This window comes from Chiroxiphia lanceolata, chromosome 4 (assembly GCF_009829145.1).
Source record: "Chiroxiphia lanceolata isolate bChiLan1 chromosome 4, bChiLan1.pri, whole genome shotgun sequence".
NCBI classification, from domain to species: domain Eukaryota; kingdom Metazoa; phylum Chordata; class Aves; order Passeriformes; family Pipridae; genus Chiroxiphia; species Chiroxiphia lanceolata.
Window position 1 is genome coordinate 73673811 of NC_045640.1, and position 20018 is coordinate 73693828.

Below are 20018 nucleotides of genomic sequence, written 5' to 3' on the forward strand. Positions count from 1 at the left end.
AAGCAGTGATGGTGTCATGTGCAGAGGTGTCCTTGGCTGGCTTAAGGGCATTTCTCCAGCTTTTCTTGGAATCCCAGGAGGTCACTGTAATCGAGGCAGTCCTTGCTGTGTGCATCCTGAATTTGAAGGATGCAAACTGAGGCTGGAAGGGAGTGGAAGCTCTGGGTGGTCACTAACACCTTGTGACAGAGATTAAAACACTTCAATGGGAGCAGAGAGATGTGAAATGGAATCTCATCCACACTGATGTACCAGGGGATGCAGGAGGATTTGATAAAAGTGTATGAATGACATGTGGGTCACTTGCCCAACAGAACAGGATAAACCCCAACTTATTAACTGGAAAGAAATAGAATATTATTATCAATAGAAATGTGAATAATTGGAAATTAGTATTTCGAAATGAGTGGTTTTGCTGGTTTTGCCTAATTTGTTAGAGCATTAGCTCCCAGGATTAGAGCTGGGACCTCTTCCTGCCCGCAGAAATGGGAGCAGCCGTGCCCATTCCCAGCCCTTCCCACCGCCCCGGGGGTGCAGAAAGCCTTTCCAGCGGCGGCGAGGGGACTGTTTTCATCTTTATTTTGGCTGCAGGAATACAAGGGTGGTGTTGCTGGTGGGTGGGTAGGGAACCGTGGGCTTGGTGGCACCTTCTGTCTGTTGGGCATCCTCCAGCCCAGCTCCATTCCGATGTGTCCACGTTCCCGCGTATCCACAGAGCTTTGCCTCGCGATCCCGCCCCATCCGTGAGTGCCTGGAGAAGCGATCCCTGCTGTCGGCACCGGACGCCCACCAGCTGCTCCCTCGGGGCCCCTATCCCAGGAGGCAGGACTCCTGCTTGCACACCTCTCCCAGCTCCGAGCTCACCTGGAAAAAAGGGGAAGAGCAGAGGGGCAGCCCCGAGTTTGGAGTCTGGTACCGCCCCGGGTGTAGAGTTTGGCACCGCCCCGGCTGTAGGGAGGGTCCGTGGCTGTACCTTGGAAGCACAAAGGAGCGGAGGCGCGTCCGGGGTGCAGCAGGTGGAGGCGAAGGAGGCTCGCTGCTCCAACATCTGCTCCAGCAGCTCCGCGCTGGCCTCGGGAAACGTCTGTGTCAGGCTCTCCCGCAGCCTGCGGCACAGGGGACCGGGTGTTGGTGGGAATCCGGCAGCATTCCATACCCATACAGCATTTGGGGAGGGGGGATGCACCCGTGGATGGCGGGGAGGGTGGTGTGTGTTATGTGTTATTTGCTTCCCACTATTTTGCTGCTATTTAGGCTCAAACCCACCGGCTCCGTTTGTGCGTCCTCAACGTCTCGGACGAATTTTGGTTGCATCCCCTGATGCAGGCGGGTTTTTTGGGAGGGGGGGGGTGCAGAAAAGGCTTACCTCTTCTTGAAGTCAAGGAAATAGAGCTCGTTGTACTGCCTGCAGAGCTGGCTGGCCCTTTCCAGGACGGGGGGCAGCTCAGCTCCCATCTGCTGGCGCTGTGGGCACAGGGTGGGTGTCACCAGGCTGGGAAAAGCCCCTGCAGGGATCTCGGGGGATGCAGGGATGAGGGGGAGCAGGGAGAGCACCCAGAGACCCCTCCACCACTCACTTTGCTGTCCAGGCAGGCAGAGGGGTCCTTGGCTGAGCAGCATTCCTCCCGGATTTTCTCCGAGGCGTCATAGAGCTTGGCGAGGACGGCGTCAGGGAGGCTGGGGTGCCTCCGTGCCAGCTCAAACAGGGACCTGGAACGAGGGGCCACGTGGGTTTTTATTATGGGTGCTGCTCAGAAGGGGATAGGGGCTACTTTTGTCACCTTTGTGCAGCCCCTGGGAGTGGTGCCTCTGAGGGAATTGAGGATTAACCCCATAATTACCAAACCATATAACCAAGGGGAGAAGGAAGGGTCAGGAAACGCTTGGACTCAATGACCTTAGGGGCCTCGTCCAACCTAACCAGCTCTGCATGACTGTAACCTGGGTAGCACTTGCCTGGTGGCCTGGACATCCCCCTCCTTGCCACACAGCTCCTTGTTGGTCGGCTCCGGTGCCTCTGGGAGTTTGGGAGCAGGCGCAGGGGGCAAGGCCAGGAAGCAGAAATAGTTTTCCATCAGGTTTTTCCCCCTGCAGCAGTCGGCAAAGCGTCCGTCCTGGGCCGACAGCGTGGCGCAGGCTTTGGCCGTGTGCTCCGAGAGCTGCAGAGAGGGGAGCACAGGGTGTGTGGGCATCCTGCCGTGATGGGGTGTGTCCTCTGGGCCCCTCCTGGGACTCGGGAGGTGGTTTTGGGGTGGGCTCCGGGCTCCCCCCTACCTTCTTCTGCATGCAGTCCTCAGCCACCGAGTCGCAGCACTGGGAAAACACCTCGGCAGCACCTTCAGCCAGGGGGAAAAGGTCCTCGAAGGAAGCAGTGGGCACCTTCTGAGCCAGCGAGGCCAGGTAGCTGGGGGGCACAGGGTGTGTGTGGGGGGCTCAGGGGGCTTGGATCCCCCTTCCAGGTAACAGCTCCGAGCAGGGGTGTGGGAGGGAGGTGATGGGGAGCACAGGGCTCACTCTGTGCCTGTGCTGTGCGTGGAGCATCGTCAGGGATTTACACAGGAGTTAAAGCTTGTCTTTGTGAATGCTGCCCGCAAACGGGATCCGCAGTGGGAAATGGGAACACAGTCCCAGCCCAGCACTTTTTCCTGAAGGGAAAGGCCAATTTCCCCCATACCTGAAGGTGACTTTGTCCTTCCCGTACGCCGAGAAGCGGGAGCAAGCCCGGTTTGATGTCAAGGTGAGGAGGGAGAGGGTTTTTCTTTGCAGTTTCTGCCACAAAAAGAAGTGGGATATGTCCTCCTCTTCCCAGGCCATCAGCAGAGGGTCCACCTGGCTTCCCAGGAAGCAAGGATGGGGACAAGTCCGAGAGGTCTCACCTCCTTCAGGAAGCAGGCGATGGGTGCAGGGGAGATGCAGCAGGTGGAGACCATGGAGAGGAAGGTCCTGGTGGAGCCCAGGAGCACAGGCAGAGGTGCCTGGCTGTAGCTGCTGGCGTACTCGTACAGATACCTGCGGCAGGGGCGGGATGAGGAGACCCGGCACACCGGGATCGGGAGATTGGGAGCAGGAGATGTAGGGTTTGGAGGTGTTATGGTTCTCCAGGGATAGGAGCCCTCTCCAGGTACCACCCCGAGCTGCTGGATCATGGCACCAGCCGGTGCCAGCACCCACCTGGGCTCAACCGGGTGCCTTCCCCGCCCGGGCTTACCTGTCCACAAATTCCCGGGGGTCCTTCCTGAAGGCCTGGCAGAGCTCCTGGTCCGAGGGCTGGAGGTAGCGGGGCAGCGGCTGGGGCGGGTGCCGCAGGGCCGCCAGGCACAGCTTGCGCTCCAGCCCCTCGTGGGTGCAGCACTCGGCCTTGCCGGGATGCGCCGGGAACGGCGAGTCCGCGCTGCAGGACTTGACCGACAGGGCCGAGGACTGCGGGAGGGACGGGGGGTTATGGCCACGCACCACATACCGTCTCACCCCAGCCCTGGTTTGGGGTCCATCGCCCGCTTTCGGCGATGCCTCACCCCGGCATCGTAGCAGGAGGGGTCTGCGCCGTCGGCACAGCAGGTCTCGGCCAGGGACACGATTTCCCGGACGAGGTGGCCGATCTCCTCGAAGGTGCCGTTGGAGTATTTCCGGCTGTTGGCGATGATGGTCCTGGGAGAAGGGAGCAAGGACAAGGTGAGCCGGTGGCAGGTTCCTCTCTCTGAAAGCAGAACTCGTGTCGCAGCGTCGTTCTGCCCAAACAGGGTTTAACACCGTCTGCTGTGGCGCTGCGAGAAATAGCAGTGTATTCCTTGGAAAACAGCCAGGAAAGAACTGGAACAGGTTCCAGGCTGGAGGTTGACCCTTGCAGGGGATTATGTGTCAGCTCTGTTAGAATTCCTAGTTATTTAGGCACCTAATGGGCTTTGAGGAGCTCAGAAATGAAGTAAACTCTTCTCCTGCTAAGAGCAATGGCCTGTTTGCAGGCAGCGAATCCAGCTTCCAAGATTATTTTTATTTAATGGTTTTTGTTCTTGGCTCAGGTGCTGACTGTCCTGGCAGAGCACCGACAGCAGGAGTTACCTACAGGGTTCGGAAGTTCTCCTTCCCCAGCATCCTGTACTCCTGGCAGACTTTCTCCCGGACATAAGCTTTACCTGTAAGTGCAGGAAAAAGGGGAATTGTGAGCAGGGAGTGAGGGATGCTCCACTATCCATGGAACACAGTGCTTTATTCTCTTGAGGGTTGTTTATTTTGTCCCTCTGTTGCTTCTTTTCCCAAGTAGGATTTGGTGGTCCCTGGGGAGATGTTGGCACAACCAGCCAGGGAGAAGCACCCCTGGTATCCAGGCTGCTGCTTTGGCTCTGCAGCCAAGGAAAAGGGCAGGGAGAAAATCCTCCCTGGAACTAGGGGAGGTAAAACAGGTAAAATATATGGCCATTTTTGAGTTTGGAATATGTGGGATTGGTTTTCTTGGCAGGGTTTGGAAACCATAAGGGGAGGGGAGGGATGAGCCAGCTGGAGCCAGCCCCACAGAGCAGCTCGCAGTGAAGTCATCCCGGCAGTGCTCTCATCCCTGGAAAAACCCAATCGATCTGTGCTACAGACCCACGGGTCAGACTTTGGCACCAGCAGGGTAAACACTGATACCAGCATTTCCTGGGATTACAGTGCGGAGCAGGGTGACCCCCACAAAACCCAGGGGTCATGGGCCGTGACAGTGAGGGTCACATCGCTCCGGTGGGAAGGGCAGGGAAGGGTGAGGGGGAGTTTGCTGGAAAGGGGAAGCTGTGGAAAAGGCAGGTCCCTTTCCTCACAGCAACAGCGTCTGTTGGTCCCAACTCATTGCATTTCTGTTCACTTCCATAAAGCCGTGTGGGAGAAGTAAGTTTTAGGGGTTTTTTTGGCAAACGAAAATACAACAGATTCCCTGTGGAGCTGAGAAGGGAGCAAAGGACAGCACAGAGCATCGTTTTGATTGAGGGGTGAATTTTACAGGGAAATGCTGCTTGTGAATGGGGGTCAGGAAATCCCATTTTCCCTTGGGAAGGGAAGGAGCTGATCTCTGTGGCTCTGTCTGCTCCTCCTCCCACCCCAGCCCAGCCTCTCCCCCTCCCGTCTCCTCCAGCATCACCCCAAAGGGGCATCCTAGGTACCAAACCATCACCCCAGTGCTTCCCTTTCCTCTCTGATCCTGCACAGCGGTTTGGGAATGGGCTGGGGAGAGGGGAGGCCACCGAAAACCACCAGAACTGAGGATCTCAGCCCCATACCCGTCATCCCAGGGGACAGCAAACCCCAGTCCTTACCTCGGTGTATTGCGCGTGCAGTGGCCAAGAGCAGCAGCAGGGCCAGAGCTGCCCTCATGTTGGAGCTGGCTTCCCTCCTCCTGCCGGGAAGAGGCACTGGGAATCCCATCCCAGCGTTTATATGGATACAGTGTCGACAGCCAGGAGAATGATTAATCCCAGAGGGCGAGCATCCTTGGCCTGCCTGCCGGGGTCTGGGTGCAGCGCCTCTGAAATCCAGCAGGTTTTAATCATTAACTCGGGAAAACAGGGATGTGTGGCTATGGGACGTCGGTATCCATGATGGATGGTGGGCACAACAGCAAGAGGGGTTGTGCCAGGGAAAGCATTGCATGAATCCCATCATGTGTGGTCAAGATCATTTATTGAGGAAGGAGTTGCACTTTTTTTGGATGCCAGCACACCAAACCTACCCAGGGTGGGGACAGCAGCTCTGTGAGGTGGTGGCGACCTGATGGGTGCCCTGCTCTGCCACGACCATGTGGCACTGGTGCTGGGCCAGGGTGACTCCCACCTGGAATGACTGATGTCTGGGTGTCACACCCACGTGTGTCTGAGGGTTTTTGGGAGAGCCTGGGGCTGGCACCAGGAGGGGCAATAGGTGCTGTATGTGGCACTGGAGAACTGGGAGAACTGGTGGAGTGCTGGGATGAGAGAGCCAGCCCTCCACCCCAGGGCTGGGCCTGGAGAAGGAGATCTCCAGGTCTTCTTCCATGTGGGGAGCATCGAGGAACACCCTCCCTCGCCCCAACTGGCAGCATCCAATGCTGCTGGGAAATGTCAGCTGTTATCCTGGGAAACTCAGCTCTGGAATGTGCCTCAGTCAGGTGTGCACATCAGGTTCCATTCCTGCCCCTGCTGCTGCTGGGTTGGGGTCTCCAGCCTGGGAGATGCAGCCTCATCCCAAACTTCTGCTGGGAGTGTTGTAGAGCTCTGTGGGGTCTCCTTAGAGCGAAGCTTTCCCTTTGTCCCTTGAAAAATGAAAATACAAGATGTTGTCATCTTCTAGGATCCAAAGCCAAGCCTGGGAAGAGGAGAAGATGCAGCTGAAATGACCCTCACCAGTCCTGCCCGGGGAACTGATGAAAGGGAAGCAAATACAGAGGTATGGAGGGATGGAAACCCAAATGCTGTGGTGAGCCCCGGGCCCCAAATCTGCTCAGCCTCCCCATGCACTGTGCACTCCCCTCAAGACCAGTTGTGCCCCCTCAGACCAGATCCTTGGGCTGAAGGCAGAGGTGGTTTTAAAGGTAGAACCCCCAGGTTATCTCCTTCTTTCCTCCCCCCCCAAATACGGAGTTTTAATTGATAGTGGTGAAAATCTGCTCCAGATACTGCACGTATCTGCAGAGGGAAGGAGAACTGGGATCAAAGACCAGGAAAATCACGGTTTCTCCAGCAGCTAGCAGTCATGGAGGCACCTGCATTTGTGCAGCTGGCTCCCAGCGCCCAGCACTGATGGTGAGCTGCAGCCTGGCACCGAATCCTGCCAACGCAGGAGATGACAGTGTCCTGTTCTCGCTGCTTTATGGCCGAAAGGAGAAAATAAATAATTACAAACTCGGCAAGCCGTGGAACGGGCCCTGCAGTACCGGCCGTGTCCGCCAGACGGCGCCAGGCGGGGCGGTGGCGCGGGCGGCGCTGCGGGTCCGGGGGTCCCGGGACGATCCCGGGAGGGTCCCGGCGGTTCCCGGGGGGATCCCGGCGGGATCCCGGGGCCGTCTGGGACAGCGCTCTGGGGAGTCGCCCTGAACCGTGTACCTGAACCACAACGGAGAGTTTGACAGTGCGGACAAACCGCCGGAGAGGAGCCGTGACCCAGCATCGCTTCCTAGTGCACGTGTAGCGGGAGAGTCCAAACCAGGCACCCACTCCATGGAAAAAAAGGCACGGGGGCTGCCGTGACGTTGTGCCTGTTCCACAGAGAAATGACTGGGAAATTTCTGTAAGCGGAGTTTATTATTTTTGTTGTGACTATGACAGCGATAGCACCGGAGTCCTTCTGAGGGGAAGGGGTTTAGGCGGTGGAAGTTTTGTAATCACAGGCATCTGTTGGTCAGGGGATGTGTTTGGAGCAGTGTTCCCGAGCCGTGGGGGTGCCCAGCACAAAGCCAGTGGCCCGGCCAGAGGTTGGGCAGTATCTGGTCTGTAATGCTCTGCGTTGGCACTGCTGTGTTAGAACTGTGCCACGAGCCAGGCTGGCTTTGACACAACGAGGAAAACAACCTTGGCTTCGGGAGTAAAGACCAGGCACCCTGTCTGTTCTCAGCAAAGGTGGAGAAGAGGCTGACTCCATTCTTTGGGGCATTTGAACTCTGAATTCAGGAGCACTCGGCGAGGGAAAACCATGCTCGAGAGCTATTATTTCAGTCAACATCTGGCTAAAGGCTCCCCCAAAGAGACTGATGTGGTGTCATCCACTCAAAAGCAGCGTACAGATTTTAGGACTTATTCGCAAGGAGTTTGAAGTCTTCAGAAGCTCAGGGACGACAGAACAGTGTCACTGCCTTTATCAGCTCACCTCTAATTTCAACATGTCAAAAGTAGGTGTGCGGAAACCAAGACCTCCCAGAGACGGGGCGGCGGTCCCAGCGCGCCCCGAGGGCTGTTCCTGCAGTGCCGGGCGGGTTTCGCCAGACGGCGCCACCGAGCCCGTTGGTTGCCGCAGCCCCGCCCCGCTCCCCCCGCCCCGCAGGTGCCGCGCAGGGACCGCCCCGGCCCCGCCCCGCCCGGCCCCGCCCCGCAGCCCTTTTACCGAGCGCCGGGGGGCCGGGGGTGCTTTGGTGTGTGCGGGTCGGGAGGAGCCGGTGAGTGCCGGGGCTGTGCTGCCGCGCCGCGATCCCGGGTGTCCGTGCCCGACAGGGCCGTGTGTGCGCAGAGACCTTCGGGCCCCCGCGGGACGGACGGTGCGGAGCTCGGCCCGGGGTCGGCCCGGGCTGTCCCGGCTGCGGCTCCGGCCGGGGGGACTCGAGCGGCCGCCCCCGGGCCGTGCCGGGAGCTCGGCTGTGCCCGGGCCGGCGCCTCTCCCGGAGGGATGCGCGGCACGGCGGGGAAAGCGCCTGGAACTTTGTGTTGCGTACGCGAGTGTTTTCCCGCTGTCTTTGCGCAGGTTCAGCTGTGCGGGAACTGCCCGGGGGGCTGCCGGCCAGAACCCCCCGAGGATGGGGCTCCCCCCGAGCACCGGGGGCAACCGCAGCCACCGGTGGGACCGGGTCAGCCTGCGGGAAGGTTCCCTGATTGCTCCTGTCCCCAAAGCAGCTGTGCCTCGTTCCCAGAGACTCTGCCTGGGCAAGCCCGGCTCAGCGCAGCACCAGGAGAGGCTGCACGGGAGGACGAGCCCGGCCAGGAGCAGGACACAGGACACCCCGGGAGAGGTGACACGGCGGGGGATGTGCGGTGAGTGCTCTGACACGGGCTGGGCTGGGGGGTCTGTGCTGGGGGTGTGCGGCAGGATTGGGCCCCTCGTGGCTTTGCGGAGGTGAGAGCGCCTTGGCCGCTGTTTATGGACCGGGGGAGCCGGGGGCGTTTAGGGGCGCGTTGTGCTGGGCAGCGGGGGCCGGGTAAGCTCCTAACCTGCCGGGTGACCCCGGGGGGAGCCGTGGCAAGGCTGCGGGGCTGGTGCTCTCTGGGTGTCTCAGGGATTGCCTCAGAATGCCGAAGCCTTTCCCCGTGCGGGGTTCCGAGGTGAAGACTGGTCTCCCTTAGTTTCTTGGTGCTGCATTAATGCTTTTTGCTCGTTCTGTGTCAATTTGCAGCCTGGCTCGTGGTTTCCCCTGGTGCTGGGGAGTGGAGGCGAGTTGTGCTTCCTGCTGGGAGAGAGAATGGCCTTGGGAAGCTGCTCCATGACCCCCAGCTGTGCCGAGCCTGGGAATCAGTCCAGGTAAGAGCAGGGCTTCTACTGCCAGTGAGGAGCTGGGTTTTGCTGTTGGAAGATAGAATATGCCCGTGCCTTTAAATGCAAGGACAGGCAGAAGCTGGGAGGGACCCTGAGCAGGTTTGGTGGCACGAGAGCAGTTTGAAAAGACCTTGACTGTGGGAGAAGTGTCCAGGAAAAATGATTCCTTTTTGGCAGGGAGGCAGTTTGCAAGGACAGGGGGCTTGCTGTGCTCTCTAGCAAAAATACTCCCCTTGGGATGTCCAGGGTGAGGAAATGTTGGCCACGTGTGGGCTGGAGCAAAGGTGTGTGAGTGCCTGTGTGTGACACCCGTGGGTGTGCAGGAAGGGGGTTCTGGTGCCATTGGAGCTGCCAGGGAGCCAAAAAAGGTGTCTGAAAAAAGTGAAAGCTCTGTTGGCCTCTGTTGACACCTGCACCAAAGGAGATGGAAATTTCCCCCCTCTTGGTTACAGACTTCACAAAGCTCCCAGCAGAGGAAGTTTTAAATTCCAACTCCCCTTTATGCTAAAGGTTTCCTTGCTCTCTCAGCAGGATGTCGAGTGGCACCGTGTCCCTGAGGTCACCCTTTCTGCTGTTGGGAGAGCATGAGGTGGATGTAGAGGATCCCCAGGCATCTGCAGGCACAAGGGACTCGTACAACTGCGATTTTCCTCCAGCTCTCATAAGGTGGACTTTGAGGGTACCATGGGTAATGTGCCAGCTCTCCTGCTGGAGATTTTGTCTTCTGCTATATTTGAATACAAAGAGTAAAACTAAAGTCAGGTCTGTTCTGGAGTATGTTACACTTGTGCAAAGCTCCTTCCCTCTGTTTATTTTCTGTTCTGGAAAGCACAGTCTGGGGTTCCTGGGCACTTCCTATTCAGCGATACCATAAAAATAATATTGTACTAAAAGGGGAAAGGAGCTGTCTGTTTGAGGCCAGATGTCCCTGATAAAAGCTTTATGTTTTTCACTCAGTAAGCTCTTAAAATATCTTAGTGTGTGTAGGAATGCCTGGCTTGTAAAACTCACCAACTGAGTCTTAGAGGTTTCTTTGAAGAGCTGAGTTGAGGCAGCAGAATTGGCCCCCAGGAGGGACTCTGTGCCTGCTCTCCCGTGGCTCCAAGGGATCTCTGGGCCTTCACGCCGGCACCGAGATTTTCTCGGGAAGGGCCTCAGATCCCTGGACCAGTCTGGGACACAGGCAAGATCCCCCTGCCTTTAGAAATGAGGCCTTCTTGGGGCTTCCTCCCCGTCCACGTTGGTGGGTTCCCAAGAAGGCCTCTTGAAATGCCTTTTGGGCTGTGCATTAAAGCCTTGGGAGCAAATTGGCCCCCTGGAGGGACAGTGCTGTTGGTGCCCCCCGGGCTGGGGCACCCCGAGGACTCCAGCGCGCACCGAAAGGATTATTCGGGGAGATCCTCGGGGTGCCCGGCCCTGGGGAGCTCAAAGCAAGGTCCCTGCAATGGATTCAGGCATTGCTGACAGTATCCCAGGGGTACCTGTCCCTGCTAGACATGGAGCTCTCTAATGGGCTGTAATTGGGTGATAAAAGTGGTGCTCCAAGTGCCAAAGAAGGGTGGGATTGGGATTAAGAACTGAGCAGTGATGGTACAACTGGCTGTTTTCTCTTGAATGTGATGGTAAGAGCTGCAGGAGTGCAAGGGGTGTGTTCCAGTCCCCACCATTTGGTTTGCACGTGTCCTGCTCAGACACAGGTCCAACTTCCTCAGTCCTTAACACAGTAGAGGGAGAATTAAGGACTGGCAGTGTTAAGGTGATTGGTGTGACAGGGGTTAAACTGGGAAAACATTGGGGAATTCCTCAGTTTGTCTATTTGCCAAACTCACGCAAACCTGTACTAGGAAGAGATGGACTGGAAAAGTTGAGGCAGAAATGAAATGGAAAACTGGGGATATTGAAACTGTAATTGCTGAAACTAAATATGTCAGAGCAGCAGCTCTTGTTTTGCAGGGAATAACTCCTGTCAGGAGCAAGGTCCTGACTGAAGTGGCAGCTGCAGTTGTTCCTGTGGTGTGGGCCAGTGGACTTGCAGGAGAGTGGAAGAGGGCAGAACCTGTAGGTATTACCCCTAATGTGGGGTCTCCACTGGTAAGGCCAAGCCAGTATCCTTTAAAATCAGAATGCCAGCTTGGATTGGTTGCAGTAACAGCTAAATTTGCTCCTCCTGGTTTCCTTGTAGAATGTGAATGCAAGAACCTGCCAAGATGATTGATGAGTGCAGGACCTGAGAGAACCCCCTTGAATGACAACCTCGAGCAGTTTCCAGTATTGGTTTTAAAAGATGGCCTTTGCTGCATCTCCTTGAGCAAGGAAAGCCAAGAAACCTTTGCTTTGGAAGGAGAAAATCTGGAAAGCAGGAAGGAAGAAAAGAAGCCCCCTGACTCCTCCCTGAGCCCCAGGCAGACCCTGAACTGCCTTCCTGGGAATGGTGGGATGGGATGGACTGTGGATTGCTTGCTATGGATGTGTGGTAAGAATGTGATGCCAACTTTGCAAACAGCCTGTAAGCATTTTATGCCTTGGGTAGATGGTGGAAGGGCAGCCTTTAAGCAGGTAAAGCATTCCCTGAGGAGAGCTCTGGGTCTGCCAGATGTCTCAGAACTGTTGGAAGCATCTTTGCTGGGGAGGGCAAACAAAGGACAAGGTGTGCAGTGACCCCCTTGACAAGGGACTTTGAGTTAATGGCATCCCTGCAAGTGAACTCTGTGGGCTGTTCCCTCTGTAAGGAAGGTGATAGTCCCAGCTACAGTGATGGGGAAAATAGTTAAAAGGGAGCCTGAAAAGCTGGAAATCCTCCTGGAGGCTCTTGGCCAACAGAGTTTCTTGAGTTCCCCCTGCAAGAAGGATAGTGATATCTTTTGAGTGCTAGTAGATGCTTTTAATAGATAGCCTTGAGTGTGTCCTTGTTGCACCAGTAGGCCTTGTCCAACTCCCCATTTTCCAGGAGATATAGATATTAAAGTTGAAAATGCTCTTCCTAATCCTTTGTTGGCTTGAGGCTCTCCCCTGCAGGAACTCCAGGAACTCCTGGTGCCGCCTGGGCCGATGGATTGGACGCCCCAGCCCCTCCGTTCCTGCCCAGCCACTGGGGCCGTGTCGAGTGGTGGCACTGCCAGCCCTGCAGGTGAAGTGGGAAGGGCCTTTGCAGGTCTTGTGGGTCACATTTATAGCAGTTGACATTGCAGGAAAAGGCCCTGGGGTCTCTTGTTCTTGAGTTCAGAAAGCTCCTTTTGCTTGGTGAGCAGGACCAAGTGGATCCTTGAGAGTTCCCATTCGTGTTTGTGTCTCAGCCTGTGTTATGATTCAGGGCTGTCAGTTTGTGTCACTGAGGAGTCAAACTCTGCTTTAAATTTTGAGACACTGGTCAGATGGCTGAGTGTCAGCAAAAAAGGGGGAATGCTCTCTGAGTGTTGAGATATAACAAGAGCTAATCCCTCTTGCAGTGGAATGTAGCCTGGAAACTGCACAGAGCTGAGGCAAGGGATTTAAAGGGACCAACCAAGGGAGGTGAAGAAAGAAGGCAGAAGGGAAGTGAGGCAGCAGCCAAGCAGCACCAAGTTCCTGTGTCAGCAGGTGAGTTGTGTTGAGGTTCCTCAGGCAGCCACTGAGGAGTTGGAGGGCTCCAGACAGAGCAGACCTGCGCAGGCCCTCGGTGATGCCCCTTGGAAACCTTCAAAGGGTAGGTGTGTATGGTAATAAGTGTTGGAAAATGTCCTGAAGATGGAACAGGAATGCAGGGAAGGAAAATGAATCCTCCTGTAATTCTGCCATATCACCTGAAGTGGAGATAGGTCTGTGTGCCCTTTGGGAGCTGATTACCAGGGCACCTGGTGGGTTGGAATGATTCAAGAGCATAGGAATAAAAGAATGCCTGGCTTGTAAAACTCACCAACTGAGTCTTAGAGGTTTCTTTGAAGAGCTGAGTTGAGGCAGCAGAATTGGCCCCCAGGAGGGTCTCTGTGCCTGCTCTCCCGTGGCTCCAAGGGATCTCTGGGCCTTCACGCCGGCACCGAGATTTTCTCGGGAAGGGCCTCAGATCCCCGGACCAGTCTGGGACACAGGCAAGATCCCCCTGCATTTTGGGAGCAAATTGGGCCCCCTGGTGGGACAGTGCTGTTGGTGCCCCCCGGGCTGGGGCACCCCAAGGACTCCAGCGCGCACCGAAAGGATTATTCGGGGAGATCCTCGGGGTGCCCGGCCCTGGGGAGCTCCAAGCAAGGTCCCTGCAATGGATTCAGGCATTGCTGAGAGTATCCCAGGTGTACCTGTTCATGCTAGACATGGAGCTCTCTAATGGGCTGTAATTGGGTGATAAAAGTGGTGCTCCAAGTGCCAAAGAAGTGTGGGATTGGGATTAAGAACTGAGCAGTGATGGTACAATTGGCTGTTTTCTCTTGAATGTAATGGTAAGAGCTGCAGGAGTGCAAGGTGTGTGTTCCAGTCCCCACCATTTGGTTTGCACGTGTCCTGCTCAGACACAGGTCCAACTTCCTCAGTCCTTAACACAGTAGAGGGAGAATTAAGGACTGGCACTGTTAAGGTGATTGGTGTGACAGGGGTTAAACTGGGAAAACATTGGGGAATTCCTCAGTTTGTCTATTAGCCCAACTTGCCCAAACCTGTGCTAGGAAGAGATAGAGTGGAAAAGTTGAGGCAGAAATGAAATGGAAAAATGGAGATATTGACACTGTAATTGCTGAAACTAAATGTGTCCAAGCAGCAGCTCTTGTTTTGCAGGGAATAACTCCTGTCAGCAGCAAGGTCCCGACTGAAGTGGCAGCTGCAGTTGTTCCTGTGGTGTGGGCCAGTGGACTTGCAAGAGAGTGGAAGAGGGCAGAACCTGTAGGTATTACCCCTAATGTGGGATCTCTCCTGGTAAGGCAAACGCAGTATCCTTTAAAATCAGAATGCCAGCTTGGATTGGTTGCAGTAACAGCTAAATTTGCTCCTCCTGGTTTCCTTGTAGAATGTGAATGCAAGAACCTGCCAGGAAATCCAATGGCCAAGATGACTGATGAGTGCAGGACCTGAGAGAACCACCTTGAATGACAACCTCGAGCAGTTTCCAGTATTGGATTTAAAAGATGGCCTTTGCTGCATCTCCTTGAGCAAGGAAAGCCAAGAAACCTTTGCCTTTGAAGGAGAAAATCTGGAAAGTGCGAAGAAAAGAAGCCCCCTGACTCCTCCCTGAGCCCCAGACAGCCCATGAACTGCCTTCCTGGGAATGGTAGGACGGGATGGACTGTGGATTGCTTGCTATGGATGTGTGGTAAGACTGTTATGCCAACTTTGCAAAAAGCCTGTAAGCATTTTATGCCTTGGGTAGATGGTGGAAGGGCAGCCTTTAAGCAGGTAAAGCATTCCCTGAGGAGAGCTCTGGGTCTGCCAGATCTCTCAGAATTGTTGGAAGCATCTTTGCTGGGGAGGGCAAACAAAGGACAAGGTGTGCAGTGACCCCCTTGACAAGGGACTTTGAGTTAATGGCATCCCTGCAAGTGAACTCTGTGGGCTGTTCCCTCTGTAGGGCAGGTGATAGTCCCAGCTACAGTGATGGGGAAAATAGTTAAAAGGGAGCCCCAAAAGCTGGAAATCCTCCTGGAGGCTCTTGGCCAACGGAGTTTGCTGAGTTCCCCCTGCAAGAAGGATAGTGATAGCTTTGGAGTGCTAGTAGATGCTTTTAATAGATAGCCTTGAGTGTGTCCTTGTTGCACCAGTAGGCCTTGTCCAACTTCCCATTTTCCAGGAGATATAGATATTAAAGTTGAAAATGCTCTTCCTAATCCTTTGTTGGCTTGAGGCTCTCCCCTGCAGGAACTCCAGGAACTCCTGGTGCCGCCTGGGCCGATGGATTGGACGCCCCAGCCCCTCCGTTCCTGCCCAGCCACTGGGGCCGTGTCGAGTGGTGGCACTGCCAGCCCTGCAGGTGAAGTGGGAAGGGCCTTTGCAGGTCTTGTGGGTCACATTTGTAGCAATTGACATTGAAGAAAAAGGCCCTGGGGTCTCTTGTTCTTCAGTTCAGAAAGCTCCTTTTGATTGGTGAGCAGAACAAAGTGGATCCTTCAGAGTTCCCATTCGTGTTTGTGTCTCAGCCTGTGTTATGATTCAGGGCTGTCAGTTGTTGTCACTGAGGAGTCAAACTAAGCTTTAAATAAGGAGACACTGGTCTAATGGCCAAATGTCAAGAAAAAAGGGGGAATGATGTCTGAGTGTTGAGATGTAACAAGAGCTAATCCTTTTTGCAGTGGGATGTAGCCTGGAAAGTGCACAGAGCTGAGCCCAGGGATTTAAAGGGACCAACCAAGGGAGGTGAAGAAAGAAGGAAGAAGGGAAGTGAGGCAGCAGCCAAGCAGCACCAAGTTCCTGTATAAGCAGGTGAGTTGTCTTGAGGTTCCTAAGGCAGGCACTGAGGACTTGGAGGGCTCCAGACAGAGAGACCTGGGAAGGACCTCGGTGAAGCCCCTCGGAAACCTTCAAAGGGTAGGTGTGTATGGTAATAAGTGTTGGAAAACGTTCTGAGTATGAAACAGGAATGCAGGGAAGGAAAATGAACCCTCCTGTAATGCTGACCCCTCCCATCAACTGCAGTGGAGATAGCTGTTTGTGTCCTTTGGGAGCGGATTGCTGGGGCTGGGATCATGGCAGGGTGTTGTAAGCAAGGAATGCCTGAGTCTTAGAGGCTTCTTTGAAGAGCTGATTTCAGGCAGTAAATTGGCCCCCAGGAGGGACTCTGTGCCTGCTCTCCCGTGGCTCCAAGGGATCTCTGGGCCTTCACGCCGGCACCGAGATTTTCTCGGGAAGGGCCTCAGATCCCCGGACCAGTCTGGGACACAGGCAAGATCCCCCTGCCTTTAGAAATGAGGCCTTCTTGGGGCTTCCTCCCCGTCCACGTTGGTGGGTTCCCAAGAAGGCCTCTTGAAATGTCTTTTGGTCTGTACATTAAAGCCTTGGGAGCAAATTGGGCCCCCCTGGAGGGACAGTGCTGTTGGTGCCCCCTGGGCTGGGGCACCCCGAGGACTCCAGCGCGCACCGAAAGGATTATTCGGGGAGATCCTCGGGGTGCCCGGCCCTGGGGAGCTCAAAGCAAGGTCCCTGCAGTGGATTCAGGCATTGCTGAGAGTAGACTGGACTGTGCAGACAGGGAGCAGTTTGTCCTGTGGAGTTGGGCTGGGTTTGTTCAGGATGCCTTGGGAGGCAGGGCTGGAGAGGCTCCTCTGTTGGCTGTAGTGGTGGAAGGCTGTAGCAGGAGGGCTGGAGCCTTTGACCTCCTGCTCCCCCCGTGAGCCCCGACGGGACCGTGCCCTTGGCAATGGAGGGCCCCCCATTGCTGAGTCAGCGGTTCCGGGGGCCAGGAGGGATGGGATCAGGATGCCGAGCTCTGCCCAGGGCCAGGGCTGCAAATGTGCAACCAGGGAAAGAACTGAAAGCAGAGGGAGATGGAGGCCAAGCTCCAGCACGGGGATGGGGGAGAAAAGACCCTGGTCCTCAGGTGGAGCTTTGAATTCCCTGGAAAAATGGATCCTGTCAGATGGTTCAGGCCCTTGTGGGTGCTGGAGCGGAGACCTCTGTAATTTATGGTCACCCTAAAAAGGTGCAAGGACAGCAAGTTTTGACTGCAGGATGAGGTGGGAAACAAAGTGAAGTGGTCCAGAGAAAAGCTGAGCTTAAAATTGGTCCTGTGCCAGAGCAGCCTTGTGCAGTGCTTGTTGGTGTCCCTGAGTGTCCCATTGCAGTGGATGTTTCCAAGGGTGCCTTGTGCTGGGAACACTGGGGGCAGTTCCCTTTCCCTGGGCAGGGCAGGCAGGGCATGTTTCCCCCCCTCGAGGGTGGCTCCACAGTCCCACCCTCTGCCCTGGGAGCCTGGCAGAACACCTGGACCCACTGTCCTTGCCAGAGAGGGGACAAGGGATGGTTGGATGGGTGAGGGAATGGGTCAGGGAGTACAAGCACCATTAGAGTGAGTAGTGCAGCACATGGAAAGGAAGGGGGGGAGTTAATCCACACAAAATTCAAGCACCTGCCCAACCTGTGATATTTTTAGGAACTCAGAGGCGTTGTGGTCCCCAGGAAGTGTTGCCCAGGACTAGGCAGGAGACTTCAGGCTTTGTCACCCCCAGAGCAAGGTGGAAGCCCAGCAGTCGATTGGTTTGTTTGGCTTTTGGTGACAACAAGGTCCTCCTTTGGGACCAATCCTTGGCCCGGGCCATGAAGTCCCAGGGCAGAAGTGTGAGTTTGAGTGGGAAATGAGCAGCAGGGAGGGTTTGAAACAGCTCAGGGAGCAATTCAACAGGCTCTGGACCTGTGACCACTACGAGCCAGAGAGGGGGAACTGAAGGTTCGTGCCAGTGATAATGATGCCAGTTGGAGCCTCTGGCAGAAGTATGGTAGTGTAAGGTGGGTACTCTTGAATTAGATGATCAATGGAGCATAGAGGCATGAGAAAGGAATCATATTAGGATGTGAAACGGGCTAGAGTAGGGTACAGTGTAACTTCATGGCACAAGGTAATTGTAAGGTCCATTGTGCTTTTCAGCAAGTCAGCCTGATATCCCCTGTTATCAGAGCTGAGTTCTTCCTTGGTTTTTCTCCATATTGCAAGATAGAAACATCTACCCTTGAACCACAATGGTAAAGGTCACACATAGGGGTGAGAGGAAGATGATGTGGGCAGGGGTCGCTGGCCCCTTGCCCCACAAGCAGGGCAGGCACAGACAGTTGCCATCAGGCAATGAGCAGGCGGTGTTTGGCTGCCATTCAGGCCTCCCCTTACACTGCGTCCTGGCCCTACGTGGTGTAATGTGGAGCTGATCCAATGGGCTGTCAGGAGTGCTGAGCTGAGCGATCCTCATCCTGCCCCCCAGCCTGTGTTACTCCGTGGGGACGCCCGCTAAGGGATGGGCACCGCCCAGCTGCTGCAATCCTGACAGCCCTGGCCTGTCTGTGTGGGTAGGCACAGCTCAGTGATGGGAAGCAACCGAGAAAGAAGACTTTAAATATCCTTTAGTGTCCCTTTAATACCCTTTATTTAGTGTTCATAGTATTTTCCCTTTAATTTCCCCTTTTACTAACCAAATGTCGTGTTAATAGTTATCCATAATATTGTGTTAAGATCCTTTTTGGTATCCCTTTAACTCCCTTTTTACTAGTTAATATTATACTGTATTGAATGCTATTCTTAGTATTTGTTTCAATGCCGCACGATAAGGTAGTTCATTTGTATCCTTTTTTAACTTTTGATTCTCTTTGCTAAGTTTATTATTATTCTCACTGCAATAAAGATATTTTGTGTGTTTGAATGTTTGTGGCAATTGTCTTTATTCTGGGCATGTATCCTAACGAACTGTTACAGGTAGGAAGGAAGTGCCCTTAGGATTTGGGAATAGGAAGTTACTGGAAGCCAGTCCAAGATAGACCCTGTTGGAGAAGCGACTCTGAGTATGTTACTGGGCTTTAGTGGAAACTTAACAAATGATCAGAGGGCCTGAAGTCCCCATAAGGCCGTGGGTAAAAAGCTCCTCCAGGATGCCCAGGCCAGGCCATGCTCAGGAAGGCAGCATCATGACATGGAAAGGGTGTATCCAAGCCAGAGCCAGAGCAGGGGTCGGGGCAGGAGCGAGGCCTCGGGAGGGAGTTGCCAACGGCCCTGTGGTTGAAGCAACAAGTGTAGATCCCTGGACAGTGAGCACAAATCACTGGGGAAATGGGGAAAAGCCCCAGAGCAAGTGCTGGGAGAAGAGAGGGAGCATGCATGGCTCACTGCTGGGTCAGCCAAATCTATCAGTGGGAAGCACTTCTGGAAAGCAGGAGCTTATAACCTTGTGCCAGAGGGAGTTGGAAATCACAATGGGGGGAGGCAAAAGTAGTGCATGTGCTGAGTGAGACACTGTACCTGTGGGAATTAAACAGGAAGAACTAGGGCAGTGTCAGGTTTGTAGGGATTTGGGGTCAGTTGGCAGTGGTTTGGCTACTTGGCTCCCAACTGACACCATCACAGAATTAGTGATTAAATGCAGACAAGGAAATGGGAATATGTTTGTGTGAATAAATGTTAGTGGAGGGAATGATATTGCCATGTTTTAGCTTGATATCTTACAGACCCTGTGGATCCTGGCTGTCCTCACACCCCTTGTGGTCCCTCTGGGCGATGCTGTTGGCCCGGGCAGTTCCCTGGAAAAGGTGCCTGGGTCGGGTGACTTGGTTGGATTTGGATGGAGATGGAAAAGCAGCTCCAAAACAGGACCCCAGGCCAAGGTGACCTGGGAAGCAAATGGCCCTTGCCCAGGGGTCAGTCTCCCTTTGTGCCCGGGGGGACTCTATGGCAGGGCCGGGGTGTGTCGGGCTCATTGTGCGGGCGGCGGGTGGTGCCCTCAGTGGGATTGGATGGATGTGATTCCATGGGCTGGGAGCACTGTTGCCATGCAATGCTATAGTTTCCCTTATGGTGCCGGGTCCAGGGGGTCTCCCTGGCATCATTGTCCCCCTTTGGTGAGCAGTGCCAGTCACAGCCACAGTGTCACAGCAGCAGTGCCCTCCCCTGGGCTCTGCCTGCTGGGCTGTTCTGGGTAAGTGCTGCCAAAAGAGCAAAGGGATCAGCTTGGGCAGGGGCTGGGACAGTTGGGCATCATTCTCCTGAGGGGAATATTGGTCAAACTGTTGGGCAGTAATTTACGAATTGGGCTGAGTGCACATGACAAAGTGTGTATATTGTAATACAAAGAAATAAGGCAAAGAATGACTTAATGAGAACCAATGAACGGATCTGGAGGGCTGCGTTCACATCCTGGATTGCAAACATTAACTGCATTTTATCTCCTGACTTGCTGCAGTGCACCAACTGA

The 20018-nt window shown here is 54.9% G+C and overlaps 2 protein-coding genes and 1 long non-coding RNA gene across 4 annotated transcripts; 2 read left to right on the forward strand and 1 right to left on the reverse strand.

Moving 5' to 3' along the window:
• Nucleotides 1-554: 554 nt before the first annotated feature.
• On the reverse strand, nucleotides 555-5415 carry GC (GC vitamin D binding protein). The gene is made up of 12 exons (XM_032687065.1): nucleotides 5286-5415; nucleotides 4064-4133; nucleotides 3516-3648; nucleotides 3209-3420; nucleotides 2877-3009; nucleotides 2675-2769; nucleotides 2275-2404; nucleotides 1957-2159; nucleotides 1578-1710; nucleotides 1367-1464; nucleotides 974-1106; nucleotides 555-864 (listed from the first exon to the last, which is right to left on the reverse strand). Exons 1-12 carry the CDS (start codon nucleotides 5392-5394, stop codon nucleotides 811-813), a joined length of 1503 nt encoding a protein of 500 aa, XP_032542956.1. The 5' UTR covers nucleotides 5395-5415; the 3' UTR covers nucleotides 555-810.
• Nucleotides 5416-7819: 2404 nt separating this feature from the next.
• Nucleotides 7820-9937, forward strand: LOC116786257 (collagen alpha-1(I) chain-like). Its single transcript, XM_032686706.1, has 3 exons — nucleotides 7820-8659; nucleotides 9034-9165; nucleotides 9712-9937. Exons 1-3 carry the CDS (start codon nucleotides 7820-7822, stop codon nucleotides 9766-9768), a joined length of 1029 nt encoding a protein of 342 aa, XP_032542597.1. The 3' UTR covers nucleotides 9769-9937.
• Nucleotides 9938-12258: 2321 nt separating this feature from the next.
• Nucleotides 12259-15148, forward strand: LOC116785709. Of its 2 annotated transcripts, XR_004356648.1 has the most exons (4): nucleotides 12259-12307; nucleotides 12627-12756; nucleotides 14150-14452; nucleotides 14995-15148. It is a non-coding gene; the product is annotated as an uncharacterized LOC116785709 (long non-coding RNA). The 2 variants fall into 2 exon arrangements; XR_004356649.1 differs by lacking the exons at nucleotides 12259-12307; nucleotides 12627-12756 and adding an exon at nucleotides 13173-14058.
• The last annotated feature ends 4870 nt before the right edge of the window (nucleotides 15149-20018 follow it).

Excerpts from the sequence above, each read along its gene's own strand:
- LOC116786257 (XM_032686706.1), top strand. The coding sequence starts at position 7,820 with ATGTCAAAAGTAGGTGTGCGGAAACCAAGACCTCCCAGAGACGGGGCG. Across the intron at positions 8,660-9,033 it reads CACAGGACACCCCGGGAGAG|TTTGCAGCCTGGCTCGTGGT; the intron begins GTGACACGGCGG and ends GTTCTGTGTCAA. Across the intron at positions 9,166-9,711 it reads GAGCCTGGGAATCAGTCCAG|GATGTCGAGTGGCACCGTGT; the intron begins GTAAGAGCAGGG and ends CTCTCTCAGCAG.
- GC (XM_032687065.1), bottom strand. The coding sequence starts at position 5,394 with ATGGGATTCCCAGTGCCTCTTCCCGGCAGGAGGAGGGAAGCCAGCTCC. Across the intron at positions 3,421-3,515 it reads CCTCCTGCTACGATGCCGGG|TCCTCGGCCCTGTCGGTCAA; the intron begins GTGAGGCATCGC and ends TCCCTCCCGCAG. Across the intron at positions 2,770-2,876 it reads TCGCCTGCTTCCTGAAGGAG|AAACTGCAAAGAAAAACCCT; the intron begins GTGAGACCTCTC and ends TTTTTGTGGCAG.